This window comes from Anticarsia gemmatalis, chromosome 3, assembly GCF_050436995.1.
Source record: "Anticarsia gemmatalis isolate Benzon Research Colony breed Stoneville strain chromosome 3, ilAntGemm2 primary, whole genome shotgun sequence".
Taxonomy (NCBI): Eukaryota; Metazoa; Arthropoda; class Insecta; order Lepidoptera; family Erebidae; genus Anticarsia; species Anticarsia gemmatalis.
Window position 1 is genome coordinate 5,721,639 of NC_134747.1, and position 27,157 is coordinate 5,748,795.

General features: G+C 34.0%; 1 protein-coding gene across 2 annotated transcripts in view; it reads left to right on the forward strand.

Annotated features, from left to right (window-relative positions):
* Window positions 1-863: 863 nt before the first annotated feature.
* The window catches only part of LOC142987310 (long-chain fatty acid transport protein 4-like), a 40,283-nt gene continuing 13,989 nt past the window's right edge, over window positions 864-27,157 (forward strand). Inside the window, exons 1-2 of one of the 2 annotated variants that reach the window (XM_076135984.1) lie at window positions 864-1,098; window positions 25,617-25,779. In XM_076135984.1, the coding sequence (XP_075992099.1) occupies window positions 25,714-25,779 (66 nt within the window). In that variant the 5' untranslated portion in view covers window positions 864-1,098; window positions 25,617-25,713. Of the gene's footprint in view, window positions 1,099-25,616; window positions 25,780-25,839; window positions 25,978-27,157 lie in introns of those variants that run through there. The other variant, XM_076135985.1, reaches the window with a different exon arrangement.

Below are 27,157 nucleotides of genomic sequence, written 5' to 3' on the forward strand. Positions count from 1 at the left end.
CCCTTAGCCCTGACCACTCGATATTTCCAGACGGTCTAAGATCTGGGCCAGATATACCTGCCATGATCCTATCAGATTGAAATAGGGTTTTTGCATGTAAAACTGCTTTAGGAAGTATCGTAACTCCAAACAATGGTTATTAAGGTGCTAAATCAACAGAGTTGGTCGCGGCTATTCGATCTACTTTTTATGGGATCATAGTTTTACGTAGTATTTGTAGGTAGGTAACATACGCAGATTTTTGAGGAAGATAGTGCTACTTATCTACCAAGATTACTAGCTAATAAATATTAGAGCTGAATAGAGCTAAATAATTGTTTGCCTGACGCGAGAATCGAATCCGAGCCTGTTGGAAAAAACACTGTTTTACGTTCTCAACTCAGAATATAGAGTATGATTATCCAGAGATTACTTAATGCTACAATGGCACTTTTTAAGATTGTTATTTTTCATTAAGTATTTTAATCAACGTGACGCTAAGTCTGTTTTTAATGTTCATAATATATAAGAATTACACTACAATTCTCACATAAACTACATTTAATATTAGGAATGTAGAGTCGAGTGCGACAGAATACAAAAATAATAATCCGTAAATAATTGAACACAGATACATTTCTTCTGAACAACTCACAAACAATTACAGCAACAAGTAAGCTGTTTGAAATGTGTCTGCAATCAAACATCCATCATGTTTTGCGTGATTATGATGCGACTTTCTAGTGTTGAAGGTTGATTGTGATTTTTTCTCGCGCATAGATCGTCCCACAGTCGTGCCGTGTTTCTATGTCCCACGGTGACAATATCGCGACACATGACTGATGTGGTATCGTGGTAGCGCAGTTTCACAGTCGCCGGTACCCCACGTTGCGTTCTCCGGTGCCCCGCTTCCGCTTGACGCCACCGCTTCACTCGCACAAAGTCGCTAGCGCGCGAGCCGCGAAGTCGCCGCTCATTCGAATTTTGAACGCTCTATCGGAACTTCGTAAATTAAAAAGTTGTATTAAAACTTTTTTCGTAATTATTAGTTTCGGTATTATTTGTGAGAAATTAATTTATTTAATCTACTGGTGTTTTAATTTTTTGGGTATTTTAATGGTAAGTGTTTTTTTTTTTGTTATTATTTTAGTTCTAAGTTAGGCATTAGTTGTAGATTACAGTTTGAGCAACAGAAACTTTTGAATAATAAATTAAGACCGATATGAATGGCTTCTAATTTTGTATTAAATATTCTACAAATATTTTAGAAAAAAATATGCATCCAATTAATAATTATTCATCCTTAACTTACCCAACCGTTATTATCTGTGGTGTGGTTGTATCGTAATAAATATTTATTTATCTCTATGAATTTTTCTCCTGATTATTTAAATTATTTGCAAATATCTTACAGAACCCAAGCTTTGGTGTAGACCGTATTGTGTATTGAGCTCTGTATTATAATAGGGTAATATCGACTAATTACCTTAACGCAGGGATCTGATGAATCTGATACAGACGATGGATCCCAGAGATCCTGTGTTCGATTTCCATATTTTTTCTTTTTTATGATGACCTATGTCACTCCAAGTGCACTCCTTTATCACTATAGAAAATAGTTCTACTGCTTCATCCATTACTGGATTAGTTTATTGAATAGCTCATTAAGTTTTAATTGGTCAATTGTCGTATCCTTATATTTTATTGAGTTGATTCTTTGACGTAAAATAAAATTACAATAGATTATGAGTATTTCTAAAACGAATAAAAAAAATTGAGTATTATCACTTGTAATAATGATTGTGCTTAGTAATATTACTGTAATAATTAAGTACATGGAGATGAATAAAATTACGCCATGATGTTAACGATCATGATAAATACAATAAAGAACTGGCTGGAGATATTAAAAAGACTGAGTTAATCGCCAATATGTAATAAAGAATAAAATAAGTAAAAAAAAAAAGAACTGCAAAAGTCATAATTTTCTACGCAAAGATGCAGAGGTCGTTCACTGATTTCGTTAAGATTTATTGTTCGAGTCAAGTTTTGCAACACGAACATCATCACGTTTTGTTTTTTTACCAAGGTTTTAAGTATCATAATCTTCTTTACCTAAGTATTATTTGCGAATGTAGGTAATGGCTGTATAATTTACTACCTAGCATTTTTTTTGTTGAATTTTTATATTCTATGTAAATAAAAATAATATCAATTAATGCGCTTACATCACATATCGCGAAAAGATAAAGTTGTGATAATTGAATAACTCGCATACTGTTTATAATGATATTATTTCTTAATCGTGAGATAAACTGATAATTTATCGGAATAATTACATTTGCGAAAACATCGAAGGGGATTAAAAAATATATTAAATACAATTGAACAGTAATAATAATATTTGAACCTATGTACCTATTTTTTATATTTTACTATGTAATTAAATATCCATGGTGAAGTTATTACTTAGTATTTTACTTCTATAAAAATTAAACCATTATTAAATACTTCCACTTGGACTATTTATTAAAAATAATAATAAAATTGTATAGCAAGGTCGTAAGTAACTAAATATTTATAAAAAATAGAACAATAGCTACACATTTAAATATACAAAAATAGACTAGATACCACTATAGGTTTAATGATCTATCAATAAATTTAGGTATCATCTAAATTGTAATTCATGTGGTTTAATTGCGTTTTTTATTGAGTTAGTTAGTTGGAATAAAATTAAAAAAGCGAATGAAAAAGAAAAACTAAAAAGAAGTAAAATTTTAATTACCGATATGTCGTCTCTACTTATTCACACCGTCTATGCCCACGCAGTATAGTGAACAATAATTGTATTATGCAACAAACAGTTAATTTAATGAATGCCTACTGTAAAAAAGAAAATAATATATCTACAAAAAGTGTTATGTAAAATAATTATTCAATTAATTTTAAAATTAACATTTGCTCGTGATTTTAAATTAGAACTTTTGAAATGTATAGAAATTCGAGATTTGACACACTTAATATTGTCACCTCTTTATTACAGTTTAAATTAAACAGTGTCTAATTACGAAAAAAAAACATTTGTTTAACTCGTGCCATCTTTATAAAATAAACGAAAATATTTAAGCAAAAGGCTATTAGGTAAAAGCCATAGAGATTACAAGTTAAAGGTTAATATTGTTCAAGAATAAATTCTATTTTTAAAAATATTGCATCAGCAGCAGTGTATTGAAAGAAGCCAGTTTAAATCTAAATGTCTAAGTCGATCAACAAGATAATAAAATATAGTATGTACAGGCATTGAGGGACAGGAGTTAATAATTTTTTATTTAATTTTTATTACCGGTGTCATGTAAATAAGGCTTCATGCCAAAGAAGGACCAGTACTAAAAAATAAAAAAATATGCCTGTCGTCAGCCTTGAGTGTGTGAACGCACATCTTGTTTTCATTCTTTTGTTATTTTTTCTCATACACGCCGTTCTCGCAATTCTGATTGAAGGATTTACGTAGAACATGCTCATGTTCCTGATTATAATTGTGTAATTATACTATTTACTTATCAATTAACGTATTTAAGGTTAATTATTAGGTAGTCACATTAGTTCCAAGGTACGCACGTTTTAACTGAGAAGATCTCGTGCTCGTCTTATTGTTAACTGTCATCATACATCGAGAAATATTAAGGTTCTATGTTTTTTCAGAGGATATTTGAAAAACCTAAAGCATTTTTCCCTGAATCATCGTAGACCTGCATAAATTCTCAGACAAAATGTGCATTAAAAACGTCAGTTATAAACTTTCAAAGGTATAATATTATCTCATTTTCCTCCTAGGGTATAAAACGTGTTAAATAAATAAATAGGCATATTATGTAAATCGATTTTTTTAAGTAAATCTGATGACGTCTGTAACACTTTTTTAAATCATTGAATTCAAAAACCATACGTTATGGTGGTCACGTATACGAATATGTCGAATCGAAAATAAGAACTTTTTACTTTTGTTCAAATTGGTATTCATAGAATGTAGCAGAATATTTTATTCGGCCTTTATCTGCAATTTTTGTTTGATAAACGATCCTAGCTTAGTTAAGAAGAGATTATTAGACGATCGATCATGTATTAATAGATTTGAAAATATGTTTCAGTGTATTATTAGTTGACTAGCCTTCGGTTGCTTTTCCATAATCTCGTTGCCATGGGTAAAAATTACACGCATTTTTGCGGAAATAAAACTTAATTGAAAGTCGTTGAACTCTACCTAATTTCGATTGTTTGTATTTTGGTTTTCATTCCTTTACCTACCTTACTGTGTAATACGAAAACGACCTAGCAAACATATCATAAAATTGTAGTTAATTTGTATTTTATTTTGCAATTTAAATAAAATGAGACTTAAATGACCTCGGATCTCTTAAAATCCAAACAGCTAGCATTTTTATCCTGTTCACAGAAAATGACTACAAAAATAGAAAACTAGGTACCTATTTAGGTAACCAGTTTTGAAAATGTTGTATTAAAATTCCGATTTAAAGTTCACAAAACTATGCAGGTATTTTTGAGTCGAGTTAAACACCTCTTTATATTAGTGACTAGGAAAGAAATCATCATTTACGCCAGCAGGCAAAAGAATGTAAGAAGATTTAGGAGAAAGATTGGCCATCAATTCTTTCTACACCTCATTGTCATAAGTTAAAAGTATAGCGAAAATAATAGCTATTATCGGTTCAACGACATAGGATATTTGATGCAACTCTAACTCTTCCGTTGAACTGAGGATACGAGCGTCGCCAGTTATGATGAAACTGAATAAGCAGCACCAGTGGCTACCGTATTGATTCTTCATGAGGAGTACTATGCGAATTTTACATATAAAATGTATTTTAAAAACTATCGGTTAAGTACTTTATTGTAGTTAGACTAATAGGTAACGTCGCTATGACTGTAGAGAACTGTATTTCGGCTTGTAGTCCATTGAAAAGTAACATTTAAAACAGTTATACAAACGACACGGATGACAATAAATTGCGTCCTATGAAAAACGCAAGGCCTAAGGCAACGCAAACCTAGGGCACAGAATAAGTAATAGTACTACCTACCTAGGGCCTAAAAGTGTAATATTTCAATGAGCTATTGTTTTAATCGTCTTAGTTTTAAAAAGGACACTTCCCTAATTTCAATGTGCAGCGTCAACGTATCTACGATAGGAAATTAGTTAAAAAACTAAAGATGTGCCACGTGCCATTGAGAAAGATAATTACGATGGTTGATTACGCGACATATACAAGCCAAGGCTGAGAAACACAATGCTATAAGTCGACGATACACCCATTAGGTTCGCCATAACGGTAGTGCAATGCCAATGTTTATGAAACAAAGAACGTATTCGTAGAGAGAATCGAATATTACGATCCGGATTTTGTTACAGTAATATTCCATTCTGCAATGATTTTGTGAATGCACTTATAAATTGACTGCATGAACGGTTTTTTTTCCTAAACTGCCAATGCTTTTTGTCTGTTGGGTACTTACCGGCACGGGTTGTGGAAAAAAAACATTCTAATATGATAAATGACGGTCGTTATACAAAAAATAATTATGATTTTGTTAAAAAAACGTAATGCAAGTTCCTGAAACTTTATACAATGTTTAATATTTAAAAATCGTCATGTCATCCTAATTAACTTTAAAATACTTGCAGTTCCGAGTATTTTTTAAGTTAAGCCCAATTGTATAATAGACGCATATGTATATATAATATTTTTACTAAAAATGAATTTTTGCTACCTGTTTTTCTGTTGTATCAAAATATTTGTATAAAAAAATATGTAAACGAATTACTTATTTATAATATTCATACCATATAAAGTCATTCGCTTCTGGCCATATTACTATTTTATTTTTGTACCGATCTTACCGAGAATATATTAATTAAAATGCAATAGGTACTAATGAATAATGAAATATTATTATGAGACATTTCTACGTAAAGATTGCATATTGCATACGTCTGATAATAGGTACTGGGTTACAAAACCTGCACGTGATAGAGTTTACCTATGTATTGTATAATAAAAATTCATTGAAAATATAACTTGTAGATTTATGACGAAACTGATTGAATTTTTTGTAATATAATTTACGTACAGTTTATCTTTCTTGCAATTAGTTATTATACCTAGTTTAACGTTACCTAGTTTTTTGTGCGCTAGTCAGAACTATGCGTTGCGTGTAATATATTATGGGTCATATGCACTGGGGTCATTCAGGTTGTAGGATTCTTAGCTTACCCCCCGTTTCTGAGGTACCTACTCTGAAATTGGGGGTTAGTCTTACTGACGGATCTTCTATCTCCCTTTTCTGGATCAATAAAAATACACTTTAAATGATGTTATCATGCTTATATTAACACTAGCGATCTAGAATTTAGTTTCTTAGCGAAAGCGTAAGAGATAGCCTTTACTTTCGCATTTATAATATTAGCAGGTATAGTATTTAACTGCGACACGTTTCGCACATTAAAACGTCAATCGGTGTTCATAAATCATAAAGCACTGCCGGTGTAAGTCAGTGAAAGTTATTTCTTAGAGCTTTTGGCTAAGTGTCTTTAGAGTTAAATCTCTCTTGAATTACGCGTGCAAGTGTTAATCAGATTAGTGCACCGCTTTCAAAAATCACGTACAAAATTCGCAGAAACTTGTGAGAGATATTTGATTTTGGTTCGATATTTCTATCGGAATTTTAATAATCGAAAAATCTTGACATCTTGTCTGATAGTATATGAATAATCTGTCAAAACTTCAAAGTTATTTTCTGGAGAAAGTTTCATGACGAAAGTCACATACGTACTACAGCTCCAGTATAGTTCAAATAGAAACTTAATCCGCCAATATTTGATTTCGACTTATGAATATAAGTACTCAGCTGCTTTTTTAATCCACAATGCCAAAAAACAATGTAATATTGACCATGCTGTTGAACTGATAACGCTGGATTAGTATTGTTTTATCTATAGTGATTGTCCGATACATTATTGCACTAAAAATTCAACTCGCATTTTCCGGTTTGCAAAATTATTATGTACAGATGAAAAATATTTTAAGAGCTTTCCAGGCCTGTGTGTGATGCTCCTCGAACGTCCCAGATATTTTCCTGAATTACAGAAATGTATTAAGTAGGACTGATTTTTTTGAGTCCCCTGTAGGACACAATATCATTCATTTACATAGGAGAGAGAGAAGTTTTTAGTCAAACAGACCTGTATCGCGATTTCTACTACTATCGATAAATAATAAGCCGGATAGTCAAGCCGCCACCGGCTAATTTTTTTAATTTATCGACAATTTCCGTGTGAAAATCGATCAGCTCCTAGCTAGTACAGCAGAAGCAGAGACCAATTATTACGTGCATTTCAAATATCAAACTGTCGATACTAATCTATAGAACCGTTTGTAGACAATCGCGTTACCGTACGCCTAGAACCAACAGGTAACAAAAATGGTTATATGGTCCTATAGTTTTCTTCTGTAGTCAAGTGCAGATTACGAACTTACGCACTGGCGAATTGTATTGATTTAGATCCTGCTCATTATAACTTATCAGGCTTACTACTATTATCCCAAACCGTACGTATTAATTTATCTCTCATTATCAAAAAGTTAAGAATTAAATCTGCTACCGATTAGATTATAAATATTTTAGCATGCTCACTTTTGAATAACAATGCGGATTATTATGTTAATATTATTAGTTCATCTGATATGAAATAGATGGCGCTATAGTTCCGGGATAAAGCGTGACCTTTTATTAACTAGTTTTTCAGTGTGTGATTACAAACACTTATCTTGTGTAGGCACTCGTAGTAATTGTGTGTTTGCAGTTTCATTACTTAGGTATCTACTTGAGTAGTGCTTACAATCTATAATTAAAGTCTCAGTTTCCATGTTCACGATTACTGTAAAATACTGTATAGCTAGAAGGAGTCTGCAGGTAATATTATGACGTGTGCATGTGAATGTCCTGCCATCTACCCGTTTATGATGCTTCTGTACCTGCAACTTCGAGGCCCATAATACAAGTAAGTATGGGACCGGTCCCAATATTTGCAAGAAGGGTGACGATTGTTTAGTCAATTAGTTACTATACTTACTGTACTTTTTGAAAGCATAATAATAAGGATATTCAGGCGATGTTTGGTTACTAGGCTTTCTCATTTTTTATACGCAGATATCCTATCTCAAAATATGTTTGTTAATAACCGTCTGATAGGTAATCCATACTCGATTGACGCATTCAGTTGCGCTCTATATGTTTTAAGATTGTAAGGGCAAAAAAGCACACATAAATCCTTCATTTTATTTAAATTCTCATTCCAGGTAAAGTTAAAAAAATAATGAAGTTACTGAGAAATTAACAAGGCTAATGTCTTTATCGTAAAATGAAGTATCCGTTGATCAGGAATGAAGATTGCGTATAAAATGCCAGAGATTTATTTTATTGATCAATAAAATTGATTGCCTGATTGCACTTGATTTAAAATGACCATATATGGCGTTTTACAAGTAATGTTCATGGTTAATATCCTTCGCCTTGTGGTCTAATAAATGGCTTATTCTTCTTAATAACTTAAATATAAGGGCCCTGAATTAGTTTATTAATTGTAGGTAAATTAGAATCCGGGAATAAATACATTTTACTTTAGAATGCCTGACGTTTCGGCGCAAGTTGCCCTGGCCGTGGCACAGACTGACCTTGAATTGGTATAATTTATGTAACTTATGCATTGCCATTAGCATAAGAGAATGCATTTTATTAACAAAAAAAGTCGATGAAATAATTTGTTTACTACGAGACCATTTATTCAGCTTCTTTGTTTAACACCTAAGTGAAGGGATAATCTCATTTGCAGAACTAAAACTCTTGCCTTATAAGGGTTTTTATAAAGTCTTATAGGTATGTAGAGTTCCACCAAAATTAAAAATTAATGCTGAAAACGTTTTGTACTATATGAATAACAAAACTCAGTTCTTATCATATGTTTGTGAGGCCTCTGTTTGAGTAATATAAATATAATAACTATCGTCACGTCATTTCGCATAAATGGAAAAGCAAAGCAATACATAATTTGAACTATTGCTAAACCTAGTTACAAAACCATCTCGGAGCCTCAGGTGGAACACGATAAGCCTTCGCCTCGCTGCACAACTGTGACGTAACGCCGTCAACGAAATATCGTTACGAAAAATAAACTATTCTCGTATTTGTTTTACTAACATCTTAACGAACCATGCCCGCGACTTCGACCGCGTGATACAGACCACAAATAAAATTCTGTCCTAAGTTACAGGAAAGAATTTTCATACAAACTTTCATCCGCTATTTTATTCCCTCGGGAGTAAAATTGATCAAAATCCTTTCTCAGCGGATGGCTACGTCATAACATTTGCCTGCATGCCAAATCTCAGCCCGATCCGTCCAGTGGTTTGGGCCGTGCGTTGATAGATCACTATGTCAGTCAGTCAGTCACCTTTGAGTTATATGTATAAGTATATTTAGATCAAACCATAATACTATTGTAACTAATGCTATAAGGACATCCGGAGGGACTTAGCCTTAATTTTTGTGACTCGTTTGGTGATTAGGGTCGATAGACTGCATGGATTTTTTTATGTCACCAACCCGTATTGGGCTCACAAAGGCCGTGCTAAAGTGCGCGAGCTCATCGGAACATGTTCAATGAATGACAGTTTTAGTAGAGTGCGGCATTAAAATTCATTGTCATCGAACTACGAGCATTCTCGATTTCGTAACGATGCAGCTCTCTATTTTAAACCAAATACGGACACCCTAATAGGCGTAAATTATAAAAGAAAACATACAAGTCTAATGAACTCTTGGCGACGTTAAATAATGCAAGCTCACGCGTTACATAATTAACGCTAGGCGTTTTTACTACGATCGTTCACATTTCACGTCTTCATTGAATTAATACACATTTTACGACACCCATTGTACCAAGTGGACCGTAGAAATCTGCGAAGTACAAGCGTCAATTGTTCAAAACTTTCTACAGTTAATAGTTAATCGTAAAAGCGTTGCGATAAAATCACGTCCCATTCATATATCTTAGCGATGCCCATTGAATATGTGGAATATTCGATGAGAATAAGTAATTGACAGGTCGTACGCACATGGGATTAGATTTATATAGCTAAAGCGAATATGGTAGGGACCACGCATACAAACGGGCGTAAATTAGTCCACGAACTGAAGTAATTGTCCGCTTAGCTACCAGTTAACGACTGGACGTATCAATGACAAATGTCATTGAATGGGAATAGAAGGTATAACTACTTTATAATATGTTTAGAAAGAGTATAATGGATATTTCTTCGGTCAAGATATGGGACAGAATTTAAACAAATGTGTTTTAAGCTTCGTAATGTGTTTTTTTCCGTTAGGACGGCCTCTGAGGTCTTGTCTTGACCCTGCTATACTAACCCTGGACGGTGCGGTGTTTAGGCGTGTCTTTGCGAATATTATTGAGGTTACCAGTTAAATTATAATTTATGCCTAAAATTTTGCAACAAGCACAAGTAATCAGAAGCCGGTTTCTGCCAAATGGTTTAAGATTGATTAAGAATTAATTTCAAAGTTACGAGATTGCTATCGTAAATGACATCCGTTTGACTCACGGTAACAAACGACAAACGGCGATATAATTGTTACTTTTATACGCCATTTGACCCTCGTGTCATTAATATAGCTGCCAGAACAGTAGAAGAATCTTGGTAGGTTCTAAGTTAAGATTATGTTGCTAATCCAAACTTGTACTTTTCCAAACCAATAAGTTCATGTTGTTTGTAAACTTTGTGATCATAAATAAAGCGTCACTAAATTGAGTCTAAATTCAATTCACTATAGGAAAAAAAATCATATCAGTTTCTCATTCATCTATATGTTTTACTGAGAACCAAATAGTTTTCTAGTATTATGTTAGGTAGTATGATAATTTGACTATCAGGAATCTCTCTCTACTCTCTATTTAATAACCTTTCTATGATAGTCTGAAATAATGGGCCATAAAGACTATGAATGTGTCGTAATTAATTTTATGTGAGAACTTCACATGAACAACAAAATGTCTTTAAAAAATAAAACTTGTCTATACGTTCAGACTTGAAACAATTAAGTTTGAATCGCACATTGTTCTATACATTGACAATAGGATACACTACAGACAGTATTATGATAAACAATAAAATTTTGTGTTACGGTTATATTGTACTTATCCGATTCAATTTAGTAAAATAGTTATGACTAACGGTTAAAGGCAGAAGAAGAACGAAAAAGAAAAATATTCCTGTCTGTATTCGAATATCTGAACCTGACGATTTCGAAGCGTTCCTCTTCAATATGGAATTTGGTAATTTAGAAATCAAACGGTCTGTGTTAAGCTTTATCTATTAACAGAGATATCTCAATGCGGAACAAATTCATTGCGTATCACAATATTTGTTTTACGTGTAGCCTTCAACATCGATATTGCACAACATTAATCGGTAAATGTGGGTAGAAAACCCAGTACGTTCTTTGTTTTAAGATGTAAAGTACTATTTATTAATAACTAGGTACTAGGTACTATAGGCTCAGGACCGCAGGGAATAGTTGTAGAGGCTATGTGTGTAGCATAACAATAGATTTACCAACAGGTTCCTTAATCCTTGGCATTCTGTCAAAGAACCAAGTATCTAAGCGTCATCGGACTCATAATACCAAGAGAAATTTCACACCGTGTGAAATTAGCTCTTACATTAAAATATAACAAGCAATTATAATATAATACTTTATATTAAGTAATTATAATTATGACATTAACGCCTGAAATGTAGAAAGCGAGGGAAAGTGCAACGAGAGTTTTAATGCAACTTTACTGACTTATTCCTAACAGAAAATGTTGCGAGAAAACTTGCAGTCCACAGCGCAGAAATTAATGAAGTATTTCAATAAAAGACTGTTCTCTCTATACTTTTGATTATATGGTTTTGTTAAAACTGTATAAAAATATATGCTAAATCTGTAAATGTTATTATCAGACCATTAAGAGATCGTATCGGTGGAAGCTCTTCTATAAGTTCTTCTTCGTGTTTGTGTCAAAAGTCTAACAACCAATCTTACCGAGAGGTATCGTATATATCGATATAACTCAGGTAACTGGGTTGTGGAGGTCCGATAGGCAGTCGCTCCATGTAAAACATTGGCGGGGAGACTGGAAACCGACTCCAGCATAGTTGGAAGAAAGGTTAGGCTGATGATTATTTCTGTGAAAAATTAATTATTCTTTATGATTTATGACTACGGAAGGTTCTCTTCAAGTTCAAAAGCCTTAACCATGACACATAAATTGCCATCGGTTGTTGACAAAGGCTTGCATTCGTACTTTGGCGGTAAACTTGGTCCGCATACAAATTAGTCGGAGTTTACAAATGTGACTAATCTTTGGTTTTGCAACTGTCAACTGTCCTTAAGGTAAGGTATCTCTACGGTCAACAACACTGACGAAGACGACGTGACATGTCTAATGTGACTATTTATATAGTACATAGTACCTGCTATGTTGATAAAAAGATGTACTGTTACTTAGTTGATTTATTAATTAATGGTGTCATTAACGGATCATTTTCTTTTTCTACATACATAGATAACAAGACGCCTGTCATATCTATAGGTGTAAGTAGATAGTCGTACCTGTATGCAATACACCCACATTTCGCCATTTACAATGTTAGTTCTATGTAAATGGGAGCGAGCTTATTGCCAGTTACTTCATTTATTTTATTTTTAGGTTCAGTTGTCAGTACTGGAGATTAAAAAGTTTGAAGTTAAGTTAAACATTATAATTGTAATGTTCTTTTTGCTTTGGTTGTCTAAGTAATGTAGATAGGTCATTAAGTATTCACAACACAAAAATTGTATGATCGTTAAAATTTTAAGAGTTCTTTTTACAATAAGTATAATAATCTATTCTAGGTATGCAAAAGTATTTAAGCTCCTAATTACAGAGCCAAGTTAACTAAATAGCTATTCCTAGAAGTAGAAATGACGTAGTTATTTGCAACATTATTCTCAAAATAATCGTAAATTTTATACTTGACGTGCTCAGACAATGTGAGACTTAACCTGTGGTGACTTATATTGTCTTGTGTTAGGTATACATGTAACAAAATGTAATAATATAATGCAATTTATAGTGTTGAACCGATGTTGAATGTATTTTATTGTTAGAAGTCAGGATATACCCTTATATTCCCTACTAATAATTACACAATAACATTTACGGCATTCGCCTTACGCAATTGTGGCCGAGTAAGAATAAGTGCAAGTTGCAACCATGAAAATTTCACTGGAAAAGTTTCTGCACCAAAAAATGTGCTTGGCATTTTATTTTACTATTTTATTTAAAAATTTAATTACTCTTTAAACTAATGAACGAATGTACAGTTTTAACATCATTATAACTGTATGACATGTAAGTAGGCTATCGCTTAAAATAAAAGGTGAGAACGGCTTCGGTCACGCCTAATTCAAATTATTAGACAGCTGAGAGAATTAATAATAGCGTCTTACATAATTAGTTATCAATGAAGTTACAACATAGACCGGTAACGTTATTTACGCGGTCAATTTTGACAACTCATCGAATGAGTAAGATATTCAATCAATAAAATATTAAGATTATGAAAAAATCCTAGCGACAAGAAAGTCGACGCCTTTCTAAAACATGACGTTAAAGAAACGTGTTGAAGCATTACTTGAGATTATATCTCAGTAATAAAATCGGCACAATTTGTTAGATGTGTATCGATAAGTTAGCGCAAATACTATACATTGAAATAAATGGCCTGGAAGCTTTCACTTGTAAGCCCGCAGCACTTTCTCGTACAGTTATAGAGTACAGCATCAATAACATTGAAAGTCAATTCATAACATTACGAAATTAGCTAATATTTATGATGCGTATCACTATTAAAGCGCACTTATTGGAAGATGAATTAAAACTTTTTTATGTTATCTCTTTTTAAATTTGTTTTATCATAGTTGAAAACTAGCGGCGCAGTCTCTTAGTGGCCAGTAATAGTTTTGACATCACGAAGATGAAAAAGTATGATCATCGTAGAAAACGATTGGCCAGTAGTATTTTAAGATTACGGACATAAAAAAGTTTCTATTCAATTGTGATGTTTGTTTATGATAATGAGTCATTGACTGTATCGTATTAAGTATGAGCACACACGCTTTGAAGTAGCAACACGGCAAACAGTTTGCGTTCGCAAACATACATGAAATTTTAATAAGATAATTGAAGTTAAATATTCAGAGCTAAATATAGCAACTGGGTGTCAATAAGCCTTGGTTTTTTAATTTACTTAGATCCATGGTATTTTAATAGTCACATAAATGCTTGATATGTAGAGAATACAACATTTTGTTTGATATTGGATGTGTTAATGTGTTAGCATGGACATTTGTACATACGCCTCTTAAACCCAAAGGTGTAGGCAGAGGTGTACGAAATGAATACTTATAAATAAGTATATTGTTCATATAGGAATGAAACGTTTTACTTACATAAATAAGAAAACAAAACTGCAAGGTAATGAACAAACGGTCTGAAGGTTTTATAAATAAATTAAACGACGAATGAATGAACAGGATCCTTTCGTTTGTACCTAGGTACTATTGTAACTTACAACAACTATATATACTTAGTTGTTAACTTTTTGTTAATTTCCAGATTAATAAAAAATGTGATATACGAAGTTCATTAGTATTAATGTTTATTGTTTATCCACGTGCCATGCATCTAGGATGTCATTTGAGCTTATAACGATGATAAACGATAGAACTCACACAATAAGTTGATATATCTGAATAAGTAGTTCCAGTACAAAGTCAATCGTAGAGAACTTATACAAAACATATTACTGGTTGTATTGACTGGATAACTGACTACCTAAGTATGTACTTTTGTAGTAAGGTACCTAACTCCTACTAAACAAGGAATAATGAAATTAACGTAGGTACCTAGTAGTTATGTGCACCGCAGACAGTTGCCTGTCAGTCTGTCTGACTGTCTTATTCATTTTGGCTGATTTCCAAACCACAGCATATAAGTAACTAATCGTCAAAAATAATTATATTAACTCGGGTCATAAACATTACTTACTTACTATTTGTTAATTTTACGTAATTGACAATATTTTATAGAAGTAAATGGCATAATGCGTAATAGGCGTATTTTCACGCGTTACTTTGTACTAAATAATCATAAACCGCAAAGCATTATAAACTATAAAAATGCGTAGGATGTGTGTTACTCAATCATGACAAAAATACTGAACGAATTCTGATGACATTTGGTACGCAGATAGTTTAAAAGCGGGACTTCCTAAACCATGTGATTTACTTTTTAGGTAGGTACTTACCCTGAAAAAATCTTAAGCAGACGAATTCGCAACCACAAGCTTGTTTACAATAAAGTTAAGAAAAAGTTGTTTGTAGGGTCCCTCTACTTAGGTATTTCCTTCTTTTTATTTAAACAACGTAAGTGTACAAAAAGTCATATTGTTCTGTAATGAGCCGGACGTGAAGGTACATTTTCATGTTTGCTACTCGAAGCACGTATTTGCAATATTTGCTGCATTATACGCAAACAGTAAGCTTGCACTTTCAAGTGAAGGTTCAACAGCCTCTGCAACAAAGAAAGCTGGAAGCGTTTATTTCATAGACAGCTGACAGGTATTGTGAATGTTTAAGACTATTATACAATAGATAAATCATATCGGTGAAGTCTAACAAAATGGTTAGAGAAGTACTCGTAAGTGGCGGTACTGTAAGACAAGAGGTATGGATGTGGATGAAGCAAGGGAAGTTTGTAAGGGTGATATACAATACACAGATTATATGGGTGATGTCTTGCGAAATGGTGCGTAGTAGTCGTAACCAACGGTTCTGTATGACAAGATGTATGGATGTGATTGAACGAAGAAAAGTTTGAAAGGATTATAGCAAGTGGCGTCCTATAGTCGTTGTCTACCGCTATAAGAGAAAGGCGTGATTATATGTATGTATGTTTGTTTGTATGTACATATTGTGATTAGAGAGCTGTTAGCTTAGAACATTAGCTCTAAGTTGCTCTAAGTGCTGAACACGAGGCGGTAAGCCGCTAATGTGATACACACGTTCTATCTTACTTGACTGTTATTTACCGTTTCATTATTACATAATTGCTATTACAATGCATGTATAGATAACTTCTGTGTGTATATCGATAAGTAGTTTTATTCTTTCTACGGCTTTTATCTACGAAATAATACAAATGCGCTATAATGTACGTGACTAATATAAAATTGGAAGGTTCAGTTTCACAATTTCTGAATAAGTATTTATTAAATTATCAGGTGGAATGCTGACAGGTGATATAACTTTGTCTACTCAACAAACAGCAAAATATCGTTATTGTATTTTCTTTTTGCAAAAAAAAATCAAATGTTTTTTGTAGTTAGACGCCGCCCGTAAAGCCCTTCTCCCATTACGATACGCCCGCGCGACTCTAGTCTCGGAGACTAGTCGCCACGAAGTATCTCACATACATTTGTATGGAGACTACCAGTATCGTAATGTGAGAGTCTCCATACAAATGTATGTGAGATACTTCGTGGCGACTAGTCTCCGAGACTAGAGTCGCGCGGGCGTATCGTAATGGGAGAAGGGCTTAAGAATTAAGTTTTATAGAATGTAAACTAAAAAAATAATAAGCACTACGTTCGTATACTCATACAAGTATGCTAAACCATTAAAAGGATATCGGAAATTATATAAATGTAAAAAGGTTTACATAAATATAATTTATTATATTCGGATGTAAAACGTAATTAAGTACCAATTAATCGGAACTAATTTTAGTATGTGATCTGCATTATATAGGAAACTAAATGATTGATGGGTCGATATATTTATGCGTACATAATATTAGGCGATGTTTAGGTTCCGTAGATAAACTAATAAGTATTCTAATGAGTTTGGAGATGAGTATTTATTATGATTTTAAAAGTAGAGCTAAAAGACATTTATATTGTACGCTAAATTGAAATCAGCCATTAGTCCTTTAGCTACGGACCCCAAAGAACAAGGAAGGTTTAAACTATAAAGATCCTTGATATTTGACAAGAGACCTTTAGTTGGTTAAGTGCTAAATTATCAACAGAATTATTCAAGGTGCAAATCAATTAGCACCCATGACGACATAATCATTATGCAAGTGATAATAAATAGCTGTAACGGAACGTAAATCGCAGTGGTTTATTCGGTTATTTTGATTTGGGCCGTAAAAGACAGTTCCTGCTGCAAGAGATTAGTGTATTACTACGTTATATTATAAATACGAAAGTCTACCTGTTTATGTTATTAAAGCTAAACTACTGAATCTCGCATAGAAATGTTTGAAGACCCAGAATCAAAAATGGACAGAGTTTTTTTTATATGTTTGTTTCAAAAAGACCCACGAGACCCACGAGCGGTCAGCTGGTTTAAAACAATTACAGATTTTTTGTGCGTGAACTTTGGTTTTGCTTATATTCGTACTCATCCGAAAGCGTAATCCGTGTAAAAAGGGGCACAAAGTTTTACCTTGACGTATGATCGGAGCTGAAAATAAACGTGAATAAAGTTTAAAGTTAGAGTTAAGATCTAAGGAACGAATGATAATGATAGAATACTTTTTGTCTAAAGATCAGAGTCTAAGAATTACCGCATTAGACTACGATCTTTCAAACAAAAAGTAATAATTGGGCTTAAAACGTTTCTAGGTAGGTAAAGACAAAAATATTCTTTATATATTTTGGGCTCAAGGTTTAACCGTTAGGAGAATTTCAGTGGAACTACAATAGGTAGAATTCATTTAATCTTTATGAACGTGTAAAGCTAGTTCGGGTAAGCCAAGACACCCGTGTCTAGCTGCGGAACAGCAATGACGAGTTCAATTTATTTTGATACTTATGTTAAGAATCAAAATAAAGTTAACACGTGCACTTTTATTACAATCAATTGAATCCTTCTCTTGTTGATACAACATAACATAATAATATAGTTAGTTATATCAACAGTGACTAAAATTTCGACAACACAGCTCACACAATGACATCCTGTGGTTAAAAAACAATATTTATTTCTTAACAACATGAACGGACATCGTATTTAATTATTCAAGATAAATATTTGCACTTTTGGAACGGAAAGCATTCGTTATTGTCTTTAAGTCAATTACTATATTAGTTCGTGTTTCCGTGACGTGCCTACGTTAAATTGGTAGTCTCGGCTCTCATTTTCAAAGATCTTTGACAGTCTTACCGAGGGGTGTTGTTGTGTTATAACCCAGGTTGCCCTGTCGGCCAAGAACATCGCCGCGCTGCGACGTCCGCAGCGGGTGATGGCCGTCAGGGCCGTGAGAGGCTACCGCACGATCTCCTTCGAAGTGGCGTGCCTACTGGCCGGAACGCCGCCGTGGGACTTGGACGCGAAGGCCCTCGCGTCACTCCATACATGGCGCGAGGAGGCCCGGGGCGGAGGCTCATTGCCAGCGCCTCAAGAAGTAGAGGCGCGGAGAGCAGAGCTCCGCCAAGATGTCCTGGCGGCGTGGAAGCGGCGACTAGAGAACCCCAGCGCCGGCCTCGTCACTATCGAGGCCGTGCGGCCGGCGGTCACGGAGTGGCTGGAGAGAGGGCACGGCGCGCTCACTTATCGGCTGACGCAGGTCTTGACCGGACATGGTTGTTTCGGCAAGTACCTGTGTCGTATAGGCCGTGAGCAGACGCCCAGGTGCCACCATTGTGGTGACTGCCCCGATACGGCGCTGCATACGCTGGCACACTGCCAGGCGTGGTCGTCGCAGCGCCGTCAATTGACCGGGGTAGTTGGGAGCGACCTCTCGCTCTCGGCCGTGGTTCTGTCCATGGTCGGGAGCGAGGCAGCGTGGTCGGCCGTCGCCTCGTTCTGCGAGGAAGTCATATCCGCAAAAGAGGCGGCGGAACGGGAGCGAGAAATAAACGCTCCCCTCCCTTCCCGCGCAAGACGCACTGGGCGTCGTAGGCGCCGGGACGATCTCCGGCCCCCGTGACGCGGACCTGTGGGTGGCGGAGGCGGAACGCTCCGTCGCCTGGACAGGGAACAGGTCCGAGAGGCGGGGGTGTGCTGTGTGTTCCTGGCACACCCCCTTGAAGTGGAGAGCTAGGGGGGGGGCAATACTCATGCCTGCCCCCGCTCGAAGTAGGGCCCGCATCCAAGGCGGGCCGTCACCGGCTGGGACGCGGAGTATCCAATTGGAGGTACCGCGTCCTGGCCACGTTATGGTGACCGTGGAAGGAACACCGTCAGGTTTTTAGTCGGTATGCCCAAGTCAGCCGGAACGTCTAGCCGGCGGGAGAGCCCGACAGACCCCCGCTTTCCTCCCTGGGGCGGGACATGCAGTAATGCATTTTCCTGACGCAAAAAAAAAAAAAAAAGTTGTGGAGGTCCGATAGGCAGTCGCTTCAAGTAAAAAACTGGTATTCAGATGCATCCGGAGATATTGGAAACCGACTTAAACATAGTTGGAAAAAGGTTAGACTAAATAGCAAAAATATGTATACAATCTGTCAGATTTTCAAAAGCATTTTTATCATTAAAAATAGTAAAAACACCACTATCTATTTACTACAGAGTAATTTTACAATCACTGTGTATTTATTATCGGCTAATAGCAATAATTAAATGGATAGTTTCATACAATAAATTGCTATTGAAAATGTGACAGTGTAAGGGAACCTGTTGTACCTAGGCCGGTTTTTTAGAAATATATTTTTTATTGTGATTTGACGTGCAGCACACAAATGATATTTGCATATTTTGAAATGTCAATTATTTGGGTACTCACCAAAAAAATATCAGAAGTGTATATTTAAAACTTACATAATATTTTTAAATTAAAAAAAAAATGGGAAATGTGGCCAAGGTACAACATACCCTATGTACCTAGGCCAGTAGTACGTTGTACCTAGGCCACATTGAAATTTGGGGGTAATTTAAGCAAATTATCAAGTTTTGTTAACTAAAATCATTTTATTTGATTTATTACAGTATACAGTATTTAACAAAACATTTAAAAAATTCTCAAATGATCATAATTTAGAAATGATCAAAATTAAAATAATATTCATAGCTTTTTTTATGATTTTCAAACAAAATATTTAAACAAAAACAACTAACTTTGGCCACCGTTCCGTTACATCACATCGCTGCGCCTGCCAAACTCCATATGTGTATTTTGATGTTAAAAAAAATGAATATTGTGTCCCAAATAAAAAAAAAAGTTTTCTAAAATCTCACAAAAGACACATGTGGAACTTGGCAGGCGCAGCGACGATATCACATAATATAATATAGCAAATCAATATACCTATATAGCATAGCAAAGGAAAACAAAATATTGAAACAACTAGCTGACCCGCGCAACTTCCCTTGCGTCACATAAGAAAGAATGGGTCATAATTTTCCCTGTTTTTGTAACATTTTTTACTGTTACTCTGTTCCTATTGGTCATAGCGTGATGATATATAGACTATAGCCTTCCTCGATAAATGGGCTATCTAAAACTGAATTTTTCAAATCGGACCAGTAGTTCCTGAGATTAGCGCGTTCAAACAAACAAACAAACAAACTCTTCAGCTTTATAATATTAGTATAGATTATCTTTACCTATATATAAATTATTATTTCTCTCTTAAATTTTAATCAGTCATTTGGACTAGCTATTATAAAAACACTATCAATAATGTAGATATATTATTCAGCCTTAAGCATTTAGTAACAACCCCAGTACTTCTGTATCTCTGGAACATAATAAATTTCTCTGTTCTTGTTAACTTTTTGCGGGGTTTTAATCTCCTCTTTTTCAGGCCATTTCCAGATTTTAAGTGATTTTTGCATCGATTTCTGAAATAATAAAGATATTTAATTAGTAATATTATTACGTAAATGTGAAATAATTTAATTAAACATTCTCCTGGCCAAAGTATAACATCCAGGTTGTACCTTGGCCACTGGCCAAGGTACAGCTGATCGACAGTGACCGAGGTACAACACTACTCCAACTTCACTAAAACGGTGATTTTATATAGTTTAGAGGTTGAGTATCTCGTAATTTTTTTATTGTGTTGAGACTTGTAAAATCAAAGAACCGATAGCATATAACAGTTAAGTGACTATTAGAAAACTTTTAAAACTATTAGACTTCAAAATATATTAGAAATACTTACTTTTTCACACAAAAAAGTTTCAGCGTCGATAACACCAAACACCGGCTTAATGGCGGTATGCGACTAACTTTACATTGAATAGTCTGTAGTGACGTATCGAATAACATAAACAGTAGAATTTAGTATCGCGCGAATATTTGAAAACGAGCCCAGTGGCCTAGGTACACATAGTGCCAAGGTACAACAGGTTCCCCTACATGTATTTTTTTGCTTGTTACTTACTGTACATAGGCCTAAGTACGTCTTATGAAAATATTCCATGTTTCAGTGGTTAAGTAAGTGTCAATATGTGTTTGTGCGTACAATGACTTCATTGTAATAAAGATGCCTTATGCAAAGAAAATGTGAGAAAAAAGCTTATGACTTCATAAGTAGTCGCAAAATTTATGAGCGAAGTACAGTAAGAACAAGAAGTGATATTTATTTTATAATGATAAACTAACATAATATTTACATTGACTCATTAAATATACATTTAAATCTAATTACATACGAAATTTAAAAAAAACTAATTTAAACTACAATATTTTTTTAAATATCAACAAAAGGGAGTACATCACGCGTCGTAGTATTTCTCCTAAACTTAAACTCACTTAATTACATTACCTAAAACCTCCGTTACGTGTATTATAACACTGCAAAACACTTCAATTTATTCAATTAACCCACATATCAACTGGCATGTATTACAATTAATTATGATATACATAACATAAACGATATAATTCTAACAGTTTAGCAATGTCATTAACAACTGTGCAAAAAATTACGTCAATTTTTTTGGTTTCGCTTTCTTCAGCTTGCCTGCCTATTATGTATTTATCAAAGGTCGTTGACACTCACTTTCATTTTGCAATGAGGTTTCCATTGCCTGCGTCAAAGTCATACTTCCTATAACGTTAGGCGCTGCCCGAGACCCAGTTAAGTTGCGATTATCAATATAATCGTATATAAAACTCTTCCATTACTGAGTGACTGACTGATGAACAACGCACAGCCAAAAGTACTGACCCTAGAAAGATGAAATTTTCTATGAAGAATCCTTAGGAAGTGTAGAGGGGCACTAACCCCCGGTGTCTGAGGTACATTAAACGGTAGTTTATCTCTTCAATAGCGTTTAAGCTTATATAAAATGATAGTTTTAATAGATAAACTACCGCTAAATGTGCCACAGAAACCGGGCATAGGATATTTTTTTTGGAATTTCCAGAGGGGATGAAATTCCACAAGAGCGAAGCCGCGGCCAGTAAGCTAGTCCCATAATATACCAATAAATTATGCGCAGCCAATAATATTGATGCTCCAAGGTTTATTGAAGGATATAAGCCGATTAACTTGAAGATTATGAACCGTGATCTATGCAAAATATGTAGTTATTTCAATCATACGCAACATTATAATTTGCCTGAACGTAATTAAAAATTCTAAGATGTTTTTCTTTAATTACTATGATGTGTTAGACCAGCTGGAACTAGTTTTTAGTTTGCAGATAACGTTGAAAAACGTATCCTATAAAAACAGATTTAGTTTCTTTTTTTGGATCAAAGTTTTATGGTTTAATAGATTAAACAATTTTGTAAAATTGTCTTTTTTTTTTCATTTTTAATAAGGCTACTATTTCAAGGTTAACATGTGGCCAGTGATTGTGATGTTATAATATGTAAAAACACGTGCTTAGTAGTTATCTAATATTAAAAATATCTTCTATGATAAGCAATATAATTCTGATTAATTCTTACATAACTTAGGGACTTTACATGCTACAACTGTACTGACCAATTTGGCTAAACATATTTAATAATGTAGAAATTAAAACCATTATTGACCCACAGCTAGGCAAGGGTCTCCTCCTGTAATGAGGAAGGGGTAAGGCCTTGAGTCCACCACGCTGGCCAAGTGCGGGTTGGGGACTTTGCATACCTTCAAGAACTGCTCTAAAGAACTGTCAGGCATGCAAGGCAATTGCATCACTACGTTTTGATTGACCGTTGAAACGAGCGATAATTATTTGTAATACACACATAACTTTGAAAAGTCATACTTGTGTCGCCTCGGGTTTGAACCGTCAACCACTTGCGTGGAAGGCACCAACTTATAAACCACACGGCTGTCACTGATCTGACATTAATAAAGATTCTAAATTATATTCTTTTAGGTTTAATCACAAACAATAATAATTATTTACTGCTAAACACTGGGTCAATTTTGAATCGCGTGAGCCACGATGGTTGTGTGCATAATTCCTCAAAAAAAAAATTATAGTTTCTTCCGTGATCTTGACTTACTTTTTACGTGAATCATGGGTTATTTCTATATGGTAATTGGTAACCAATATTAAAATATTCAAATTAATACGGTTACACTTTTGTTCTTATTCGTAAACTATATTATGCAAACAATATGTAAATAAATAGATTTCTGTTCCATTTTACATATAGTGAGTTCCATCAAATCATTGTTAGTATCACAGAAAGAAAGAAAGATAATAGATTTCTTATCTTGTAAAAGCTCTATAAATAGAAATACTCGGAAAAGTTAATAAAAATATACCTATTTGAAGATTTAATCTAGAATTTATTTTTAACATAGATACACTTACATAGATTATTACTTATTTATAACTTACACATCGATAGTGAACAAGGAAAACATGGGTAATTATCGTACCTACTTTAAATAGTTAGATAGGCATTATCAACCAAAAACAATGCTAATTACGTCCTTCTATTTTAAAAACGCTAGTCATTCGTTCAAATATTATATAATAAGTAAATATTAATTTTATTAATGCATTGTCTAATTCTCTGAATATTCAGTACATTGTCTGTACAAATACATGTTCAACTATGTTGTAATAATATTTGCTATGTTTTAATTCTAACTGGATTAATATTTATTATTTATATAACGAGACCTTGATGTTAATAGATTTCCTTTTCTAGGTGTTCCAAGGATTTGATGTTTAATAAGTAATTTAAAGTTGTGGGTTTCTTTTCCATTTTAGGCCTAACCACAGGTATAATATTATTTCAATGATCTAGCCTTGATAGCATACTGTACTGGATGAGATTATTGCCCAACGGCATCGTTGTCCCATTAGCCGATGACGAAAAATTTGTGCCATATTCCAAACGATCATTGAAGACGAAATCTTTACGTACATACATACATAATATCACTTTTTTCCATAGGGGTAGCTAGAGACTTAAGAACGCCAATTGGTACGATCTTTACAAACTTCTGATGCCTCATTCACATCCATACATCTTGTCATACAGGACCGCCGGTTGCGAGTACTTCGCAACTGACCTTTTTTCAAGATATCGTCGATGTGATCTGTGTATGACTTTCTAGGCGCCCTTCTGGCGTTTCCATTGACGTCCGCACATTAGATTTGTTTACTTACAAGATTATTTGTGTTGACATAATAACATAAGTTTGGGTTTACTTGGGCTATGCCTTCCTGGAAATATTGCATTGATCACTGGTTAACTAAGTGTCAACTCGATTTTCTATGATTTCGTTGTAACACAGATTCTATACGAAGAAAATGTGCGTTATATGGTAGAATAGATAGGACACTATTTTCCGGCTAGGATTTTTAAAACATACAACAGTGTAGCTGGCCTCAATTTACTGGTCTCCGCTCTCGTAATAAATCTCCCCTCACGCGGTTACGCTCGAAGATCAGATTATAGCAAGGAAGTGAGTGAATGTAGGATATAAGATTACACATCCACTACTCATAGTGAGTGATCGGCACAATGGTAGAACGTAATATTAATGTAATTGTACCTTATCTGACATACAATGGCGGAATCAACGGTGTACGGACACAGGGAAATGCGTAATAATGTAACACATATATTATTATGATTTTCCAACTCATTCTGGCTTTGTGATGAAAGATATACACTTTAATCTTATTTAGAAATCAGCATGTCCTGTCATAATTTAATGAACTGTGTGCTAATAAATTATTGTAGGCGCTATCGATGTTCGAGAATAAATTACTTGATTCTACACTATTCCAGCTTAATTTTCATGGTGTGCTGACTGTTGAGTCTGTTTTCCAAGAAAATCTTTTGGTTCTTTCACCCAGTTCATCAATGTAATGATTTATTTTGTCATACACAATAACATAGAGCCATTTAAACTGCTTTTAATTAAAATTATAGCACTATTTATGCAATCCAATAATTAATGCGAAAGGAAAATACGAATTAGAATAAAACATATGCATTAATTAAATCCGTTATTTATATTTTATTTCCTTTGTTTCAGATAGTTTATTCTGAATAAGTAATACTACAGCAAAATGGACAAACAGAGGATCTGAAGACGACAATTTGAGAACTTGAAACATACATTTTAACTCAAAATGACTGCAAGTGAGATAATAGCAGATAATAACAACAAAACTGAAACGATCAATCATAAATTTGAGGTAAATTGTGTTATTTATAGAACAATTAAGTTTGTCGTAATAATTATAGCATTAGAATCAGGAAAAACAGCGGAGTCTGCGTCCGAGTGTCGCTTATGTAAGACGTGTTATTAGAACATTTTATAAATAAGTGTTACTTTGGACTTTGTTCAAACCTTTTTAAAACACAGAGTTTATATCAAAAAGACATCGGATTGGGTATGTACTTATTGTTATATGCAATGTATTATCGAAATAGATATGTACTTATTATATAGAGTATATAATAGTGTGTTTAAGAATAGATAATCCTATTATTTATATACAAAAGATGACATCAATGCCTCATTGTGCTAAAAATAAGTATTTCTCAGTAAAATAAAGGCTTTACGTAGCAATATTATCGTGAATAGTTTACGTTTATGTGACGCAAATAAATTTTATTATCTTTGAATCAAAATTTGCCTCCATTTCCAAAAGCGTTTGGCCATTTCCTTTGGTGGAATGCGTTAAATGACCTTTGGACTTCACCCGGAAGTTAAACATATATACATTTGAGGCTTGACAAAATAATGAACAGAACAGCAAAATGTAGATAGCAATACAAGTTTTTAAACTTTTTATTGAATTGAATGTTTACGAAGTTTAATTGAAAAGGTGTTATGAATAATCAAACCGGTTTGACCGGTTATTGACGCAAACAACGATTACGTTTGCAAAAAATCTAGTAGAAGAACAGAGTGTTAGATACAATGCAAAGTTAATTAAGTAATAATAAATACACAAAAATTATTTAGCTTATCTTTTCGTGATCAGGGGAGAACTGAGATACGTGATAAGCCCGCTGGTCTGCTAGCAGTGTTAGCCGTTATTTTAACTGTATACAACCTTATTTAACGTTATCTCGTCACTTTGACAATGTAGAGTCCACGGTAGAGATGTCGTGGGATGCAATAGGTCGCGGTCGAGGAAGTCGCGGATTCGATTCTTATATGGGTCAAATATCGGTCTTACCTATAATTAGATATTTCAGGTCTAGTTGTACTTTATTTCCGTAGTTCGCACGTTTGTGATATAAATAATAATTAGTAGTACGTAGTACCAAAATGTAAGGCATCTGTAATACGTATTCAGTTTTGATTTTGTAAACTACATGTCGATATTATTTTAAAACAACAGTCAACACGACTATACTGGTGTTAGTTTAAACATGATAGATAACTGATATTATACTTCCCGTATTACGAAATAAAAGTTGAATATTAAATTCATAATTTACATTTTCAATGATCTATAGGATTAACCTTTATTTTTTTTACAACTAAACATATTATGTTCGTTAAATCGAATAAAAAATATATTCTATTGACGTAGGTTCTAATATAATAGCTTATTTATA